This window comes from Tupaia chinensis, unplaced genomic scaffold (assembly GCF_000334495.1).
Source record: "Tupaia chinensis unplaced genomic scaffold, TupChi_1.0 Scaffold141517_1, whole genome shotgun sequence".
In the NCBI taxonomy this organism is placed as follows: domain Eukaryota; kingdom Metazoa; phylum Chordata; class Mammalia; order Scandentia; family Tupaiidae; genus Tupaia; species Tupaia belangeri.
In genome coordinates, this window is record NW_006201378.1 from 1609310 (window position 1) to 1627274 (window position 17965).

Sequence of the window (17965 nt, forward strand, 5' to 3'; positions counted from 1 at the left end):
TTCACAAATAAAAGATGGGACTTGGAAGAAATGTAAAGAACCACTTAAAATGCAGTGGAAAGCTCTCCGTTCCTTGTAAAATGAAACTTCAAGGCAGCTCGAATTCTAACTCTTTTGTCACATTAATGTCTTCATTCACACAATTTAACGATGCTACTTAATTTTGCCTTGTCCTAACTTTTAGTCACTCCCCTTAACAACTTAACTGGAACCAACAGATGGCAAAGTGGTTATGTCACTGGACACCCACATGGCTGACCACAGTTAGAGTCCCAGATCCAGTGGCTTAAAATTCATTCCAGATAAGTGTGCATGCACGCCCAAGATCCCAGGAGAAGGGAGGAGAAAGGATGGCGTGGCCATCCCCCCGGGGAGTGATTTCTCAATTTCCCTCTCATTATCTCTGTCTCTCTCCAGCAAGAGTACACACCCTATGGAAAAAACCTCTAAAAATATAATAATTTTTTTTAATTAAATAACTTACCAACTGTATCCTGTGCCTGAATAGGAGATGTTATTTCCGATGGGTCACTTAGGCCGTGCTTATTTGCTGATAAAACTCGGAATACATAGGATTTCCCGTCTGCGAGATCAAAAACGGCGTACCGAGGGGACCGCACAGCTGTCTGCGCGTTGACCCGCTGCCAGCTGCCACTTCCAACCACGGACTGAAAGAGAAACAGGACTTGTGATGACAACTGAGACTCACCAAGAGTGTGTGGAAGGAAATACTCTGAACTGAGCTCTTCAGACTACACTCTAAATATGTCCCAGTGTCCTGCACACGGCAGACACTCCGTAAGCATGTTCTGAACTTGACAAAATGCAACTTCAATTTGGATTCATAAGTAAGAGATCGAAGTTGAAAATGTTGACCAATAAAATTTTTTCTATTAAAGCAAATGAACAATAGCAAATTTAAGGAATCAACACATAGTTTGTAGTTTCAGTGAAATGAAATGAACTGTACAGTTGAAAGTGTGGTGGTTAAGGTGACTGGATTACATGGTCGGCTGCAAGGTTCGAGTCCTGGACTCAGCAGCTGGAAGAAACACACCGAGTATGTGTGTGTGCATGTCCAAAATTCCAAGAGAAAAATGTCGAAGAAGGGATTGCAGTGTGGCCATCCCCCTAGGGGGTGCTTTCTCATTTTCCTTCTCCCTCTCTCTATCTCTGTCTATTTCTGGTAAATGAATGTGCCCTATAGCAAATATAAAATAAAGATAATTTAGTATATTTGCAAAATTCCATCAAAGTTCAAGGGCTCACATTTCAGTTTAAAAATGTTACTGTATTGTGGTTATTTACAATAAGGTGATAACAAGGTAAATACTGACCAGTAAGGTAAAACACATCATATGTTCACATATTCAAAAACATGCAGTGGTTTACATGACTGTATAAAAATCTCCTGTCACAGGAGAGGAATGACAGTGTCACCTTGCTCAGTGCAATGCACAATGTAAATTGTTGGGCACGTCAAGTGCATAAAATCCATGGGAAAAAGTTATAGGTGCAGGTACTACATGATAATAGCAGCTGTTTTATAGGATATAATTACTAGTGATTTAGTCTATGTAACTTCTCTGTATTTTTAAGTTTTATATACTGCATGTTTAATTGTAATAATTTAATCGTCATTAATAATTTCATAATTACCTTTAATCATTGCCTTAACAACCTGGATGACATGTTTATATTCCTAAAGAGATAAAATCCCCTTTCTGAAAGTAATCCTGTGGCCGTAAAGTTGGACACGTCGTGACCCTGCTAAATATGCTGAAAAGAACTCCGAAAACATTTCAAATAGCAACCCTGGAAACTAGATTTATGTTCAAAGGAAGCATTTTCTCTCATTTTGACAGAAGCAAAATGTCAGTTTTCAGAACTAGCCCAGGTGTTTATGGAAGGAGACCCCAGGGATGCCTATATGCCTGCCTCTCCTGACTCAGTGTCCTCAGTCTATACAGCTGGAGTCTGGGACCCGGGGGACCCAGATTGACAGAGCCATGGAGGACACAGCTGGGGTCAGTCAGAGAAAAGGACCCTCGAGGTAAAGGAGGGAAGACAGTGATGGAGTAGGGGACCCTGCAAGCCACTCAACTTCCAGAAGCCAAAGAGGAGCTTGGGAGATGGACAATCATGTTCTGGCCATCCGTGGTTTAGGAAGACACTGGAGGACCATGCGGGTGGGGTCTGATGCCTTTGGTAGGGGGCACCTACCACACGCCAGCAGACCAGGTCACATGCACTGTGCACTCGACAGGAGCAAAACATCTCAAGGGAAGTAATCACCCACTAGACCGCTGAAGCCATGGGCTCTCAACACACAGAAAGCAGGCCATGTGTCATCACAAATCTACTCGATGAAAGAGCCTCCTCCATCATTACAGTTGAAATGATCAAGAGGAAAGGTCATGCTTAATTCTATGCAGTCCAATGGACACTGATAGTTGGCCTAAAATCATATGTGTTAGTTCAGTGCACATTATTTCATATCTGCTCTTAGCGTGAAAGGAAAATAGAGGTGCCAAGGAGAGCAAAATGTTACTAAGTTGTAACTATTCCTGAGGTTCTGTGAAGGCCTCAATAGAAATTTAGTCACCTTGGGCTGGCCTCACTGTCTTGCACTTAAGAGAACTAGATCCCACACGGCCGACTATGTGGTCCAGAGCCTAGCCCCAGCAGCTTAAAAACACTCCAGGCGCGTATGCGTGCATACTCAAAATCTCAAGACGGTTTTAAAGGGTGGAGAAACCAAAGAGAGAAACAGGACTGACCGAGTCCTATTGAGGGATGCTCACTTGTTCTCTCTCTGGTGGGTGCCAAGCCTTCTAACAAGACGGAAAGGGGGGGGGAGGGGGGGAGGGGGGGAGGAAGGGAGGAAGGAAGGAAGGAAGGAAGGAAGGAAGGAAGGAAGGAAGGAAGGAAGGAAGGAGAAAGAAATAAGGAAGGAAGAGAAGGAAGGAAGAAAGGAAGGAAGAAAGAAGCGAACAAATGAACTCAGTCACCAAAAGATCTGTGGCTTGAAGCGGGACTGTGCTCAACAAGCTAACTGCAGCAAGTAGTGCAGCTGAGTGTCCCCACCATCTGGGGCATGTCCATCTGTCCCACTTCGGAGTAGCCATGCTGCAGCCCTGCCTGGGTCTGTAGCTACCCACTGCTCCCTAGGTCCCAGGCAGTACTCACCCCTACCTGTACCAGAGTTACCAAACTTTCCTCTTGTACATCAGAATGTGAGTCTGCCACACCACCAATACTGACAGCAAGCAGTGAAATAAGCAAAACTTTGCTAACATGCAAGCTCGACCGTGGAGTCCACATTTAAAAGCGTGTTTGGAAATAACTTGGTATTTCTAGTCTCAGTGGTAGATGAGTAGGGAAACACCTCTGAAGAAGGGCCTGAGAAATGCCTTCCATCCTGGATAACTCCACATACAGGACTCGCCACTTGGATTTTCACAATGAAATAGCAACATGTTATCATCTAGGATTAAAAGGAACACTCTGCCCAGCAATACTTCCAGTTAGAGCCCTGAGATAACCAAGCACTACAGGTAAGTAGGGAAGGTTGGAGAGCATCAGACATTCTGGAGTCTGAAACACTGTTTATTTCCATTTCTGTGATGCTGCATCAAGTTGTTATATACATTATCATTGTATTATATATCATACGCTATGTTAAATTTTATGTTTTAGTTTTAGAAGCAAGCAAAGTATATTTTTCAGAGCCAAAGTATAATGCATTCCTAAAAACTCTCCAGTTATTTTGTGTGTAGTGTATATTACATTAAAATATAAATTTAGTATCACAAAACCATAGTTACAGTGTTCATAGGACTTATAAGGTTTTCCAACTATGACCCACAACAGTGGGTCATCAAATAAGATTAGTGGGTCACAACCCACATTTTTTAATGCAACAGAACAGACTAACGTAAGAGAAACTTGAGCCGGTCCGTGGCATGAAGCTTAAATGCTATACAGAGGAAACAGATCCCACGTGGCTAGCCAGGGTTCAAGTCCTGCCCTCAGGAGCTTGATAAGCATGCTGGATACACAAGCATGCTCAGGCTTCTAACTGGGTAGGGAATTGGAAGAAAAGAGATTGCAGCATGATCAGGCCCTGTAGCCCTGTTACAGGGCAGGAAGTGGTACTTTCTCTGTGTCTCTTTGTCTCTTTGTCTCTCTCTCTCTCTTGATGCACACACCTTATGGCATTACCAAAAAAAAGTTAAAAGAAAGGTGTTATATGCTATCACATAAGGTTATCATTTTTGAAATTGTGTTGGTTATATGAGTGTATGTGTATGTGTGGGTGTGTGTGTGTGGGTGTGCGTGTCTATAAGGCTGCAATATACAATGCATTTTGTATTTCTTTACATGCATTCAGGTTGAAAAAGCCTTCAAGCTCCTGATCTAGTGATTCTAACCTTTCTCCGTCTTGTGTGAATTCCCGCTGCAAGATCGCCACCCAGTGGCCACAGGAGTGAGGGAAAACTAACCTGCTCCATGCTGCATCAGCTGCACCTGGGAGCCTGGATGTTGTGAGAGGAAGAAAGCATGCGGATCCCTCAATTCAGTTACTTCACTGGACAGTGAAGAACACTGAAGCAATTGCACTGCTCACAAAACCTGGCAAAGCAGTTCTAGGATCAATTCCCCTCATGTCACTTTCCACTCCAGGATACACTCATGCAGCCACAGTTCAGCCACAGCCTTTCGCCCCATCTTCAGTAACAATGATGAAGTATCGCTAGCAACTGATGGGGTGGCTGCTCAGCTTTTACAACATAGCAATGGGGCAGTGTGAAGACCACACAGCCCCCCGCGTTATCAGGAATGAGACCACGGCATACCTTTTCAATGAAGTACGTTAATGGCTCCTTGCCACGGGGAACAGGTGGATCCCAGCTGAGGACGACATAGTTTCTGCTGATTTCTGAGGCATGCACATTAGTGGGAGGTCCTGGAATCTGAACATCACCTGGGGAAGCATTAAACTTAGTAAGTGCTGGAGGAACCCCCTGCCTGCCTATCCACACCAGCCCATCATCCCGGCACTGTCCTTGGGCACCAAAGAACTGCCCTTTCGGTGTTGTCTTTTACTTCCTTTCTGTTTTTGGAAAGCAAACAAACTACAAGGAGTATTTTTTCAGAGCCAGAGTATAATACACTGTTAAAGATCACCCAGTTATTTCTTATTTCTAATTTAAGACAGTTCATAAGAAAAGAGCCTCATCCATAAAAGATTTACCCAGAAGGAACCGGGCATTTAACCAGAAATGGGGCTCTTACTGTCCTGGGAATTTGCACAGAGAGTATGAACAATCTGTGTGCTGCAACATGGAAGTATTGCAAAATGAGACTGTACCATCTCTAACGATCCTCCCCATCGCTTTCTTCATTCTGTATGTCCTCGAAGCATTTAAATCACACATCAACTTCAAAAGCTTCCTGTTTGTCCCTTCCTTGGAAAAGCTGTGCCACATTTGTAGGTATGCCTGTATTTTGAAATTCTGGAGGATATTGATAAGCTTTTTACAAATAATTATGATAGAATCTTTGTAATCAAAGATGTCTGGTCCACCTCTCTTCTGACCTACATCTTTTTAAACTCTAATGTAGGATGTTGGGGATTTTATGTGTGAATTTATGGGAGGTTTTCATAAGAGGTGGAGGTTTTCTAATGGTGATACAAAATATTATGTGCTTCCCATTAAATTAGCACATGATTAAAAGGGTTTGAAACATCCCCAGGACATCTCTGAGCCCTTCTCAATATCTGATTGCTCCCTCAGGACTCCTCTGCATGCAAGGAATTGAATAGCCTCATGGAAACAGCACAAAACAAGATTGGGTTTCATTTCATAAGAGTCCTGTGACGGAGCACATCACATTTTAAAGGCAACTTGGGTCTGATGTAGGATCATTCCGGCAAGAGAGTTGAATTTCAAACAAGGAGTCAGTGTGTCTTCAGGCAAGTTCAGAGTATGACTGGGGGTGGGGGAATGGGCAGGACACCAGGCTGGCCCACTTTCAACCCCTGTTCTGTTCACAGCTAAAGAGATCCAGAGAAAAGGACACTGAAGAGAGAAGATACAGGAAACCCATCTGCAGGCAGTACAAGGGATCTTCATGGAAAATCATTATTACAAAAACACTAGGCATGGATTTCAAATATATTTTTGCACCAAAATAAACTCATACCTTATTTCTATTTTTTTTTCCATGAACATTTGATGTCCCCTCATAAATGCCAAAATGCCAAAAGGGAATGCTGGTTTATTTCAGAAATACTCGTAACACAGGAAGCATGCCAAAAGGCCAGAAGGAAGCAAGGCAGATAACAAATGCGATGAGCAGAGAACGCAGACACTTACACACTCTCGGAGCTGAAATGTCTTTTGTCATTTTTAGACTTGGTACACAGCTTCCAGGCCCAGAGAAAGTAGATTTGATTTCATGCCAAAGGAAAAAGTAAGAATCCACTTTTTATCAGAAAGGAATTCCTGGTCAAGGTAGGAGACTTGGCTTTGTTATGACTTTCAGCATTACTTGGGGTGAGGTAATAACAGCCTCATGGATTTGCAGATGGCCCCAACCAGGGACAGAGGCAAAAAGGACCTGAAAGGACCCAGTGAACCATGGAGAGGGCCAGGGAAATGTAATAATATTCAGGAGTGCCAGGCCTCCAGCTGAGAGGAAAGGGCTTAGAAAAGACAAATGACAGGCAAACAAAAGGACAGGAAATGGCCAAACATTTGCCCCTAGGGTATTTTTTACTACTAGCCCAGTGCTACTCGTTAGTGATTATCCTTAGCCCTGGCTTCAGAATCAAAAGGCTTCCCTGTAGCTCTATTTCAAAGAGTCATGTCAATCTGGGTGAAAACAGTGAGATACAGAGATATGCAGACCTCATATTTATACAATGTTTTGTTCATATAAATTGTTTTTCAGAAACTGAACTACCATGTAGTTGACCGCAGTTGGAGTCCTAGACTCAGCAGCTTAAAACTCATGCCGGGTGCATGTGCATGTGTGCCTAGAGTCCCAGGAGGAGAATGAAGAAGGAACTGTGGCATGGACATCCCCTCTGGTGGGTGATTTCTTGCTTTCTGTCTCTCTGGTGAGCACATGTGCCCTATAGTGAAAATCTCTCGAAAAAAAGGAAACGTGTCATGACTTTCTGATGACCCAACCTATATGCGTGTAGCCAGGCCACAAGAGAAACCAAAATAATTCCATTTTAAGTTCAACATCACTGATTAAAATACTGCAGTCTAGCTGTTAGCTTGTTTTGTTTTTTTATTTTATTTTATTTTTGGCATAATAAGTCTTGTTTAGTACTTAGCTTGCAAAACTAATCACAGTCCTGTTGAGGCTGCAGAGACCAGAAGCCATCAAAACTAGAAAGATAAGAACTTCTGTATGAATGGTCAGGACCAGCTGACCCAGCCTCATCTGAAAACAACCTTGACCATGGGGCTGGTCAAGGAGATGTTGAACTGTTGTAATCTCTGCAAAATGGCCTGGAGTCTAAAAAAATATATACACACATACACATATTGGGTCATAGAAAAGTCATGACTCATTTTTTGCATAGAAAAACATAGAAAAATACATCATGGGGACCAGCAGATGAGGTCATGGTTACATGAACTAGCATGCAGTTCGAGTCCTGAACCTGGCAGCTTACAACTCATGCCGGGTTTCTTGCCTTGCATTCTCATACCGTCCCCTTTAAAAGCCTTTCGTTAGACTGAGACTTCAGGGGTAAGGGTGTGAACATGAGTTTGCCATCTTCCAGGTCACCAGTTTACGGACTGAAGCTATTTTTCCTTTCCACCAACCCTGGTCTCTCAAATTCTGGCTTCCAAGCCAAGAGCAGCTGAACCTGGTTTAGTCCCCGAGCTGAACTGGCAGCCAGTCCAGTAACGTTCACGTTTATATAAAGCTATCTCTATCGCATTCTCATCTAATAATGACATAATTGCTTTAAAATGCTTTCACTCCATTATCTTATTTGCTTCTTTCCGTGTATGGAGGGAGGTAATATTGCTCATCTCCAAGGTAAAAATGCAGAAAAAGAACTCTGAAAAATGTAGCATTTTTCTAAGATAACACTGCTATTGAGTTGTTGAATTAGGGTCCAAGTTTAGGTCTTCTGACTTCAAATTCTGTGTTTTATTCTCCCTATCAACCTAAGGAAAGGTTGTGACCTCCCCAGGAAACTTTTCTCTAGGTCAATGAAACATGAAGTTTACTTCGAATTTGCCAAACCCCCAAGATGACAGAATTCAAAATGATACACGACTATGAATGAATACAGCTGAGTTCAGAGCAAATGATTAATTAAACATGTGAGCTACACATGACCTTGTTCAAATCATTGCAGTGAATGTATGTTTACATTATTAATGGAATAAAAATAAGAATAATCTATAATCTACAAGAATACCGTATCCATTTTCAGTGAAGCAATTCAAGAAATATTGGGAAAGCAGGACAATATTAAATGAAGAATGTTAACATTAATTTAAATTTTTGAAGAAAGACACTAACCAACATTAAAATGATTAGAAAAACACAGGGTCGGCATGTAGTGTGGGGATTAAGGCACTACACTCCCACACGGCTGTGGTTCAGGTACCAGACTTGGTGGCTTGAAAATCATTCCATGCACATGTGTGTGCATGCCCAAAATCCCAAGAGGAGAATGGAGAAGGGATTGTGGCAGGGCCATGACCCTTGGGAGGTGACTTCTCACTTTCCCTTTCGCTGTCTCTATCTCCAGTACCCTGTGACAAAAACCTAAAAAAGATTAGAAAAACAATCTAACAGCAGAGGAGTTTTTAGTCAGCAAGAGTAATGAGTTTCTGTTTCAAGAAACCAAGTGGCGGGGACCAGTAGTTGCATAATGGTTATGTCGCTGGGCTCCCATGTAGTTGATCATGGTTCAAGTCCTAGACCCAGCAGCTTAAACTCATGCCGACTGCGTGTGAGTGTATGCCCAAGATCCCCAGAAGAGAATGGAAGAGAAGGGATTGCGGCATGGCCATCCACCCTGGGGGGTGATTTCTTGTTTTCTGTCTCTCTGTCTCTCTCTGTCTTTCTGGTGAGTGCATGTGCTCTATAGCAAAAACCTCTCCAATAAATAAATAAATAAATAAACCAAGTGACATTCACCAAGCTCTTCCAGCTAAAGCAATATTAAAAGAAAAAAAAAAATCAACTTCCATGGAGAAGAGAGACATGAGCAGAGAAGGGAACTTCCTAACAGTACATTTTTGAACCCAGAAATGGTTTGCTTCAAACGTTATAAAATCTTTTTTCTCTCTCTAAAAATCTTTTTTCTAATTGAAGAAGGTATTTTGTTCAGAAGGACTAAGGTGAAAAGATGAATTTTGCAAGCCTTTCTCTCAATGTACCAGAATTTTCACTTCCTACCTAGTTTGTTTCAGACCATGGAAATTGTGAGCCACAGGCAAAGTCTCACATCAGAAAACTGAAGCCTAGGCGGCTGTTCTCCAGGCGGGATCAACGTCCAAGTCAAACAATTTTCCTTCTAAGTGTTCTGCCCTCTGCCTGCCATGACTGGCTATATAAACAGCACCACAGAGATGTTTCCCAGATGGGAGACCAGCCGGTGGCATCGTGGTTAAGGCACTGGACACTCCCACATGGCCGATCACAGTTTGAATCCCAGACCTGGTGACTTACTTTCTCTTTCTTTCTCTCTCTATGTCTCTCTCTAGTCAAATTAAAATAAATGAATGAATAAATAAAACTTTAAAAAAAAATGTTTCCCAGACTATGAAGAAAATACTGCTACTTTCAAGAATACATCAAACAAAGGAAAGACACAGGCTCAGGGAACTAGAAAACCTGCCTTCACATGAGAAAGGAAACAAAAATAAACCTAAAAAATGTTATCAGTGATTTTATTCCAGTTTGAAAGAAGAATGATTATGTCTAGTAAACTGAACTTGCATTTAACCAATTGGCAAACTAAGACTCAGAAAATGTGTTGTTTCTTTAGTTGGCACTTTTAGAAAATAGCTAGCTATTTATATCCCAACACATCTATATCTATGTTTAAAAGGATAAATTACAAAGCCAGGAGGTGGCATAGTGGTTAAGGTGCTGGACTCTCACATGGCTGACTGTGGTTGGAGTCTAGCACTAGGCTTAATATTAAAACTCATTCCAGGTATGTGTGCATGCATGCCCAAAATCCTCCTGGACAGTGATTTCTCACTTTCTCTCTCTGTCCCTCTGTCTCTCTGGCAAGTGTAAGCACCTTATAGCAAAAATCTCTCTCTTAACAAAAAGAATAAATTATCTCCCCAAAAAGGCATGGTTCATACCCTGGAAAGGCTTCTAAGATTATGTTAGTTCATATCTGCAGTACTTTTTACAGTGACCTTTAGATAATGCAAATTTCATCATAGATATGCAACATTGATACAGCAGATTACACCTTCTTTCTGTGGCTCATTTTTACCAGATTTGGAATCCTGTCCACTAAGGGTAATACAAATTGCATCAGTCCTCTCTGACCCCCTCTGCCCATGAGGGGTAAAAAAGGAGAACTGCCTTATTCTCCAGCATGCCAAAAACATTTTGTACAAGCTGGTCTGCATAAACATATGCTCTCTCAATATGAGTTGGAGTCATTATTTATTTATTTAAATATGTGTTTTAACCATTTTTTAAAAATGCCCAAAAAAAGGCACAGTGCTAGACTAGGGTGAATGAGAAAGTTATTTAAAATATCCTCCTAAGTCAACTCACCCCCAAAAGTTTATTTTCATTACTTATTTTCTGAACATCTTTGGTTTCTCAGTTCTTCTGGAGCAGGTGTTTTGATCCGAGTTTTATGTATTACCATGGTGGATTAACCACTGCTCTCAAAGTGTTCCTCTGGGGGTTTACTGTTCCCAGAAGAGGACTGGGCACATGTTCCTTCGGAAAATCCTAGGGAAAAAATCTTTATGGGGCAGAAGATACAAGGTGTGGATATCATTTGGAACCTATCCCAGTCATGAAAATCAATCAACAAACCTCTCCTGAATCTGTAGCTATTTTGGGCAAAGAACATTTGGGACTGCTGCAATTTTAAAAACAAGCTCAAAAGTACCACTCCTTTGCCAGTGGCTCCATATTAATTTGGACTTGTCTCATTTCCAAAGTTTTCACTCTTCGTACTCAATGAACTCTGTTAACTCTTTGGATTTCTGACAAAATAATGTTAGATCCTCCTTCTTAGCAAATCATTCTTTCTTACCCTCTCTGAAAGAAATATTAAGACATATTTACAACATCACGTATTTTTTAGAAAGGAAATAAAAGTTCATTCTTGATCAGGAAAAAACTCTATTTCAGTTAAAATCCTCCTGGACAGTGATTTCTCACTTTCTCTCTCTGTCCCTCTGTCTCTCTGGCAAGTGTAAGCACCTTATAGCAAAAATCTCTCTCTTAACAAAAAGAATAAATTATCTCCCCAAAAAGGCATGGTTCATACCCTGGAAAGGCTTCTAAGATTATGTTAGTTCATATCTGCAGTACTTTTTACAGTGACCTTTAGATAATGCAAATTTCATCATAGATATGCAACATTGATACAGCAGATTACACCTTCTTTCTGTGGCTCATTTTTACCAGATTTGGAATCCTGTCCACTAAGGGTAATACAAATTGCATCAGTCCTCTCTGACCCCCTCTGCCCATGAGGGGTAAAAAAGGAGAACTGCCTTATTCTCCAGCATGCCAAAAACATTTTGTACAAGCTGGTCTGCATAAACATATGCTCTCTCAATATGAGTTGGAGTCATTATTTATTTATTTAAATATGTGTTTTAACCATTTTTTAAAAATGCCCAAAAAAAGGCACAGTGCTAGACTAGGGTGAATGAGAAAGTTATTTAAAATATCCTCCTAAGTCAACTCACCCCCAAAAGTTTATTTTCATTACTTATTTTCTGAACATCTTTGGTTTCTCAGTTCTTCTGGAGCAGGTGTTTTGATCCGAGTTTTATGTATTACCATGGTGGATTAACCACTGCTCTCAAAGTGTTCCTCTGGGGGTTTACTGTTCCCAGAAGAGGACTGGGCACATGTTCCTTCGGAAAATCCTAGGGAAAAAATCTTTATGGGGCAGAAGATACAAGGTGTGGATATCATTTGGAACCTATCCCAGTCATGAAAATCAATCAACAAACCTCTCCTGAATCTGTAGCTATTTTGGGCAAAGAACATTTGGGACTGCTGCAATTTTAAAAACAAGCTCAAAAGTACCACTCCTTTGCCAGTGGCTCCATATTAATTTGGACTTGTCTCATTTCCAAAGTTTTCACTCTTCGTACTCAATGAACTCTGTTAACTCTTTGGATTTCTGACAAAATAATGTTAGATCCTCCTTCTTAGCAAATCATTCTTTCTTACCCTCTCTGAAAGAAATATTAAGACATATTTACAACATCACGTATTTTTTAGAAAGGAAATAAAAGTTCATTCTTGATCAGGAAAAAACTCTATTTCAGTTAATATGCTGTAAATAAAAAGGTTGCTTATAAAAGTGAAATAAAATATTGTTCTACTAATGGGCTTTGTGAGGAAGGATGACCTACCATCAACCAGTGATCATCAAATCTTCCCTGTAGTAGGGTTTCCTCTGTATGTATTTGGGAGCCCTAACTGAAAGCAATGGAGTTCACCATCCATACACCTTGTTTCTTTTCTTTTTTTCCACTCCCTCATTCTATCTTGCTTGTTTTGTTTTGTTTGTTTGTTTTTTTAGTTCTATAAACATTACGCTTGTATCCTCTAACTGCAGTTTTTATGTTTACATGTAAAGAGGGAGCCCATCACGTGCATGGGTTTTGTCCATCTCTCGTGTCTCCAATTACAACCCTAAATCCTGAGAGTACAAGCAGCTGAAATGAAGTAGCAAAGAAATACTTACCTTCAAGGTCATCCTGATAAATTACAATTTCTTTCTCTCCATCCAAATGAATTGCTACAAAGAGAAAAGTTGATCATCAATTTGACATCCAAAGGCTTCCTAGAGAAAGCATGAGTTTTCCCTAATTCTCTGCAAGGTCTAAATCACCTTTGTGATAGGACTGCTCCATACGCAGGCCTGCAGAATAATCAGAGTTGATATTTTGGAAGTGGACTGTGTAACATTCAGTGCTTCTCAGCCTTTGGAGTGAATTCAAAGGACCAAGCAGGTGAGAAAAACATGGTGGCTTACTTAAAACCATTATGAAGGGTCCAAGCCCATTAAGGAATCCATGTCATGTGAAATTAAAATTCAGAAATAGAATGGCTTGATTTCAAGCCCATTTAAGTTTCATTATATGTTGAAATTAGATCTCCCATGGGCTGAGAAAGGTCTAATTCTGAGCCCATTTACCTGGATTCCAGTGGAGAGTTCTATGAAAGCGAAGCACATTTGTTTGAAAGTATGTCAGCCTAGCACCATCCCTAGAGTGACTTTGAGGAATACATAGAGACAGGAACAGATCACCGTGCTACACTCAGTGCTTGAAGGCCTCCTTAAGACTCCCATACAGGTAGGAGTAAAAGGGAAGAACCAGTCACACACAGAATGTCCCAAAGCTCCCCGGGAGTGGTTGGAATTTAAAATGTGAGCTGCCTACCTTGTAACCTTTTGAGATCGAGGGGATCCAGAGCGGCCACTGCATCAGAGACCCTGGAAGGTCGGCTGATACCCGCGCTGTTGACGGCCCTCACACGGAACACATAAGACCTTCCTTCAAAAAGCCCCGTCACAGGGTATTTGCAGATTTTTACTGGTGCGTCATTACACTGAACCCAATTGTTGGTTCCCACTTCACATCTTGAAATTAAAAAAAAAAAAAAAAATATGTAGAGAGTTACAAATGCAGCAGTCTAATAAAAATGCACAGTCTGATAAAGACGCCTATGTGTGTGCCTATGTGTGTATATATAATATACAATTCATAACAGAAAAGTGCGTCACTTATATCAAGAAAATAGCTCACAGTGGTAAAAATCTATATTGTTAAAATACTGATTTAAAATGAAAAGTTATTTGCTGATGATAATGTATATGGTAATGTCTTTGCTCTGACTAATATGCACTGTATTTGTGCTGGGAGAAGCTATGCTGTGTACTGTGAAGACATACAGTGACTAAATGTAAACAATAAATATATATACATGTATATATAAATATTTAGTTATACAAGTTGTAGTATAAATAAGCTTTAAAAGACAGGGCTACTTAGGAAATGTTAGCTCTATCTATCTATCTATCTATATATGTAGATCTATCTATCTATATAGCTACAAAAACATCTAGCTATCTATCTATAGCTACAAAAACATAGATTAAATATCTATATAGTTAGATACAGCTTGAGAGATAATTATCCTGGGTCTTCATTTGCAACTTAAGATCAATTACAGTCTTCAAATATATTTTATTATATATTACCTGAATAGATTTTAGGAAAAATCTTCTCAAAATGTTCACTTAGATCTGTCCTTCACAGTTCTTTTTCCAACTTGTATGAAAAACACAGGGTGCCCCTAAGCTCCCTAGCCTTTCAAATGCCAAGTCTTAGGAAATAAAATCCTCCCTCCCTGAGTGTCTCCCAACACCCAACATAATCTGGGCCAAAGGAATGAATCCTCACTGGAATGTTGGGACATGATCTCCTGAAATAATGTTAACAGATTTCTTTCTAGAATGCTTCTCATGTCAAATTTGAGTACTATCCTGAGAAAAGGGGAATTAAAGAGTTAAACTGCATTGGGTTTAATAACAATCTAAATTAAAGTGATTAACTCAAAGAGAAATTGCAATATTCATACTCTGAAGCGTTCATACTTTTCACTTCGAAATGAGAAAACAAAAACCTTCCTAGTTAATAGAGAAAAATAATAGAACATTAGGTGACAATGTTCACAACAGGAAACTATCTCACGTCGGTAAATCAATACTGTTAAACTTTGATTTAGATGTACAGTGGTATAAACAAACTTCAAAAGAGCTATCTAAGACATCTATCTATTTATATCTCTCATATAGCGACAGCATGGTCTGGCATTCTTCTTCACCACTTTGACTCGCGGGAGACAGAAACAGAGCTGGGTATTAATCCTGCTAAGCTGGGGACTCTTTCAGCATAGGACACAAGCCTGGACTTCTGCAGAACCAGGACACTGGTTCTCTGACCGTGCCTGGAGAAGTAGGATGGGATTTGATACCGCGTGTGGAATAGCTCAGCAAGGCTCCAATTTCAACAAAAAGAAATCCAGTGTGCTTACACGGGGCTCAGCCTATTTGGCACTATTTACCAATTAGTGGTCAGGCACGGTGAGTCACCTAACAGTGATGTACACAGAACCAGTCGAGAATAACATCAACTTGTATTTATAGCAATACCCAAAGACATTGCCCATGAGGATTTTCATTTTAGGAACACTTCCACTCCTGGAGGAACACAATGGAAACGTACCGGTCGATAAAATAGCCAAGGACAGGGCTCTCAGTGGTTGTGTTGGGAGGCTTCCACGTCACAATGACGTAATCTCGGTTGGCATCATGGCACTGCAAGTCCATGGGTGCTCCAGGAGCCCCTGTAACCAACGGGTCAGCATCTGGGAAGGGATTGGAGGGACACACGTGTTCATGGTCATTTAAAGCATGAAGTCACTTTAAAGTCTTTCCAGAGCCCCATCAAACTAAAATTCTACCTGCTGGCTTTGATCTAGTGTTTAATTCCTGTGTTCAGATTTCTTGAATATTCTTTGACTCTGGTGAATTGGTGACAAGAAATGTAAATATATTTAGGAATTAAAAAAAAAAAAAACTCAAAACATTTACTCATCTATAAAATAATTAAGTCTGTAAGCTTTTATAATAGGATCCAAAATTTGGGACCAGCAAATGGCATAATGGTTACATTGCTGGACTCTCACAGCATCCAATGCCATTCGAGTCCTGGATCCAGCAGCTTAAAACTCATGCCAGGTGCATATGCATGTGTGCCTAAAATCCTGAGAGGAATAGAGGAGAAGGGATTGCAGTGTGGTCTTCCCCCCATGGAAAGTGATTTCTCGCTTTCAGTCTCTCTCTGTCTCTCTGGTGATCCTATACATCCTATAGCAAAAAAAGATCTCTCTAAAAATAAATAAGTAATTGGGTCCAAAATTAAAATTCACTTTCTCTAGATTGATGAAACAATAATAGTAATTTGGCCTTTTTAACATTTGAGAAATACTGCCTTAGACGTTTATATTTCAAAGTCCTTAGAAATTTGGAATTTCTTTGCAAGTTCTCTATTCAATATTCAAAGGGTCAATATTCTCTAAATTCATTTCTCAGGCTATTTATGGTCTTAATGGAGTTAGGTTTTGTTTTCCAATTTTAATTATAGTTGCACTGAAGGCCAACAGAGCTATTTAGAAAGTATATACACTGAACATTTCATTTTGTTATCTAAAATACATATTTATTCAGCTACCATGGCTGTTATATATTCTTAGCAGTGTAAGCATTTATACAGTTTCTTGTTCAAGTCTCCTCAGCATATTGAAAGCTAAGGAGTTCTTGACATGGGGCCAAATATTTTCTCTTACATTCAAAATCTTCAAAAAAGTAATCAAAATGGTTAAACTCCTCCATACTTGCATTATTTTCTTCCTGTTGGTGGTGCTGAATAAGCAAGGCAATTTAAGCTGTGTTGTATTTATTGCATTTTTATGGGGTGAAACGTCTTGCCAGAAGGCATACACAGAGAATGGGAGGTACATGTTAATGCCAACCTAATAATAAAAAGCAAAACTTGGTAAAAGTGCCTAAAATTGCAGACTTGCAAGCTTATGTGTGGGAAACGAAGAAGGTGAGATGCATTAGTTGTTTTATATCTGTTCTTTTTGTTTTCCTAAGAAAAAAATATTCCTAGTGATACCACCCTTTCTTTACGCTTTGACCTAACTAATCCAGTGTGGAAAAAATAACATGCTGATGATCTTCTTACCACCGCCCACACCTGAGAACCAGTGGCAGGTATACAGGTGAAGAGAACCCTGGGACCAGCAGTTAGCATAATGGCTATGTCGCTGGACTCCCATGTTGTCGACAGCAGTTCGAGTCCCAGACCTGGTGGCTTAAAACTCCAGGCCCGTGTGCATGTCTGCCCAAGATCCCAAGAGGAGAATGGAAGAGAAAGGATTGCAGGTGGTGGTGGTGGGGGGGTGGTGATTTCTTGTTTCTGTCTCTCCATCTCTGTCTGTCTGTCTGGTGAATGCACACGCCCTATAGCAAAAGCCTCTCCAAAAAAAGAAAGAGAGAGAGAGAGAGAGAACCCTGAGCTGCTGGTAAGGATGGGCTGGGCGATCAGGACAGAGTCCCTGGGGACTGGGGCAGCAGCTACAGCCAACCACAGCAAGGGTAGTGGATATCTTCCTGGTAGACTTAGCTGTACCTAGCCAAGAGGTTACCTTTAAACCCAGAAGTGCAACCTGGGACAGATGTAGAGAAGAGCTCAGGATAAATGTCAAAAAAGCGTAACTGGGTTCATTCCAAGCATCATACAATGCCAGACACTGAGACTTCGCAAAAGGAATTCTCATGCTTTAGGCACCAGCAGAATTTAAATCCCAGCTCCTCCACCTTACAGATGTTCCTCATGCCTCTGAGCCTTAGTGTCTCTGCTCAAAAAACTGAGAATAGCATTTCACAAAATTATTTTGAGAATTTTAGGTTATATATACACATATGTGTGCTTGTATGTATACAAATGCATATACACACACATACCTATATGCCTGTACACACACACATACACATGTAATGTCTAACACTGCCTGGTGGTATATCATAAATTTTATGAGGTTTTTAGAAAGGGATTAGTAAAACCCTTCTCATGCTTTTACAGGGAGGATTAAACACAGGCAGAACACT

The 17965-nt window shown here is 40.5% G+C and overlaps 1 protein-coding gene across 1 annotated transcript in view; it reads right to left on the minus strand.

Moving 5' to 3' along the window:
- The window catches only part of MYOM2 (myomesin 2), a 143407-nt gene that overhangs the window by 87474 nt on the left and 37968 nt on the right, over window positions 1-17965 (minus strand). Inside the window, exons 11-15 of the mRNA XM_006163202.2 lie at window positions 15516-15657; window positions 13668-13867; window positions 12968-13021; window positions 4860-4987; window positions 485-668 (exon numbers count right to left, since the gene is read on the minus strand). Coding sequence (XP_006163264.1) covers window positions 485-668; window positions 4860-4987; window positions 12968-13021; window positions 13668-13867; window positions 15516-15657 — 708 coding nt within the window. The remainder of the gene's footprint in view (window positions 1-484; window positions 669-4859; window positions 4988-12967; window positions 13022-13667; window positions 13868-15515; window positions 15658-17965) is intronic.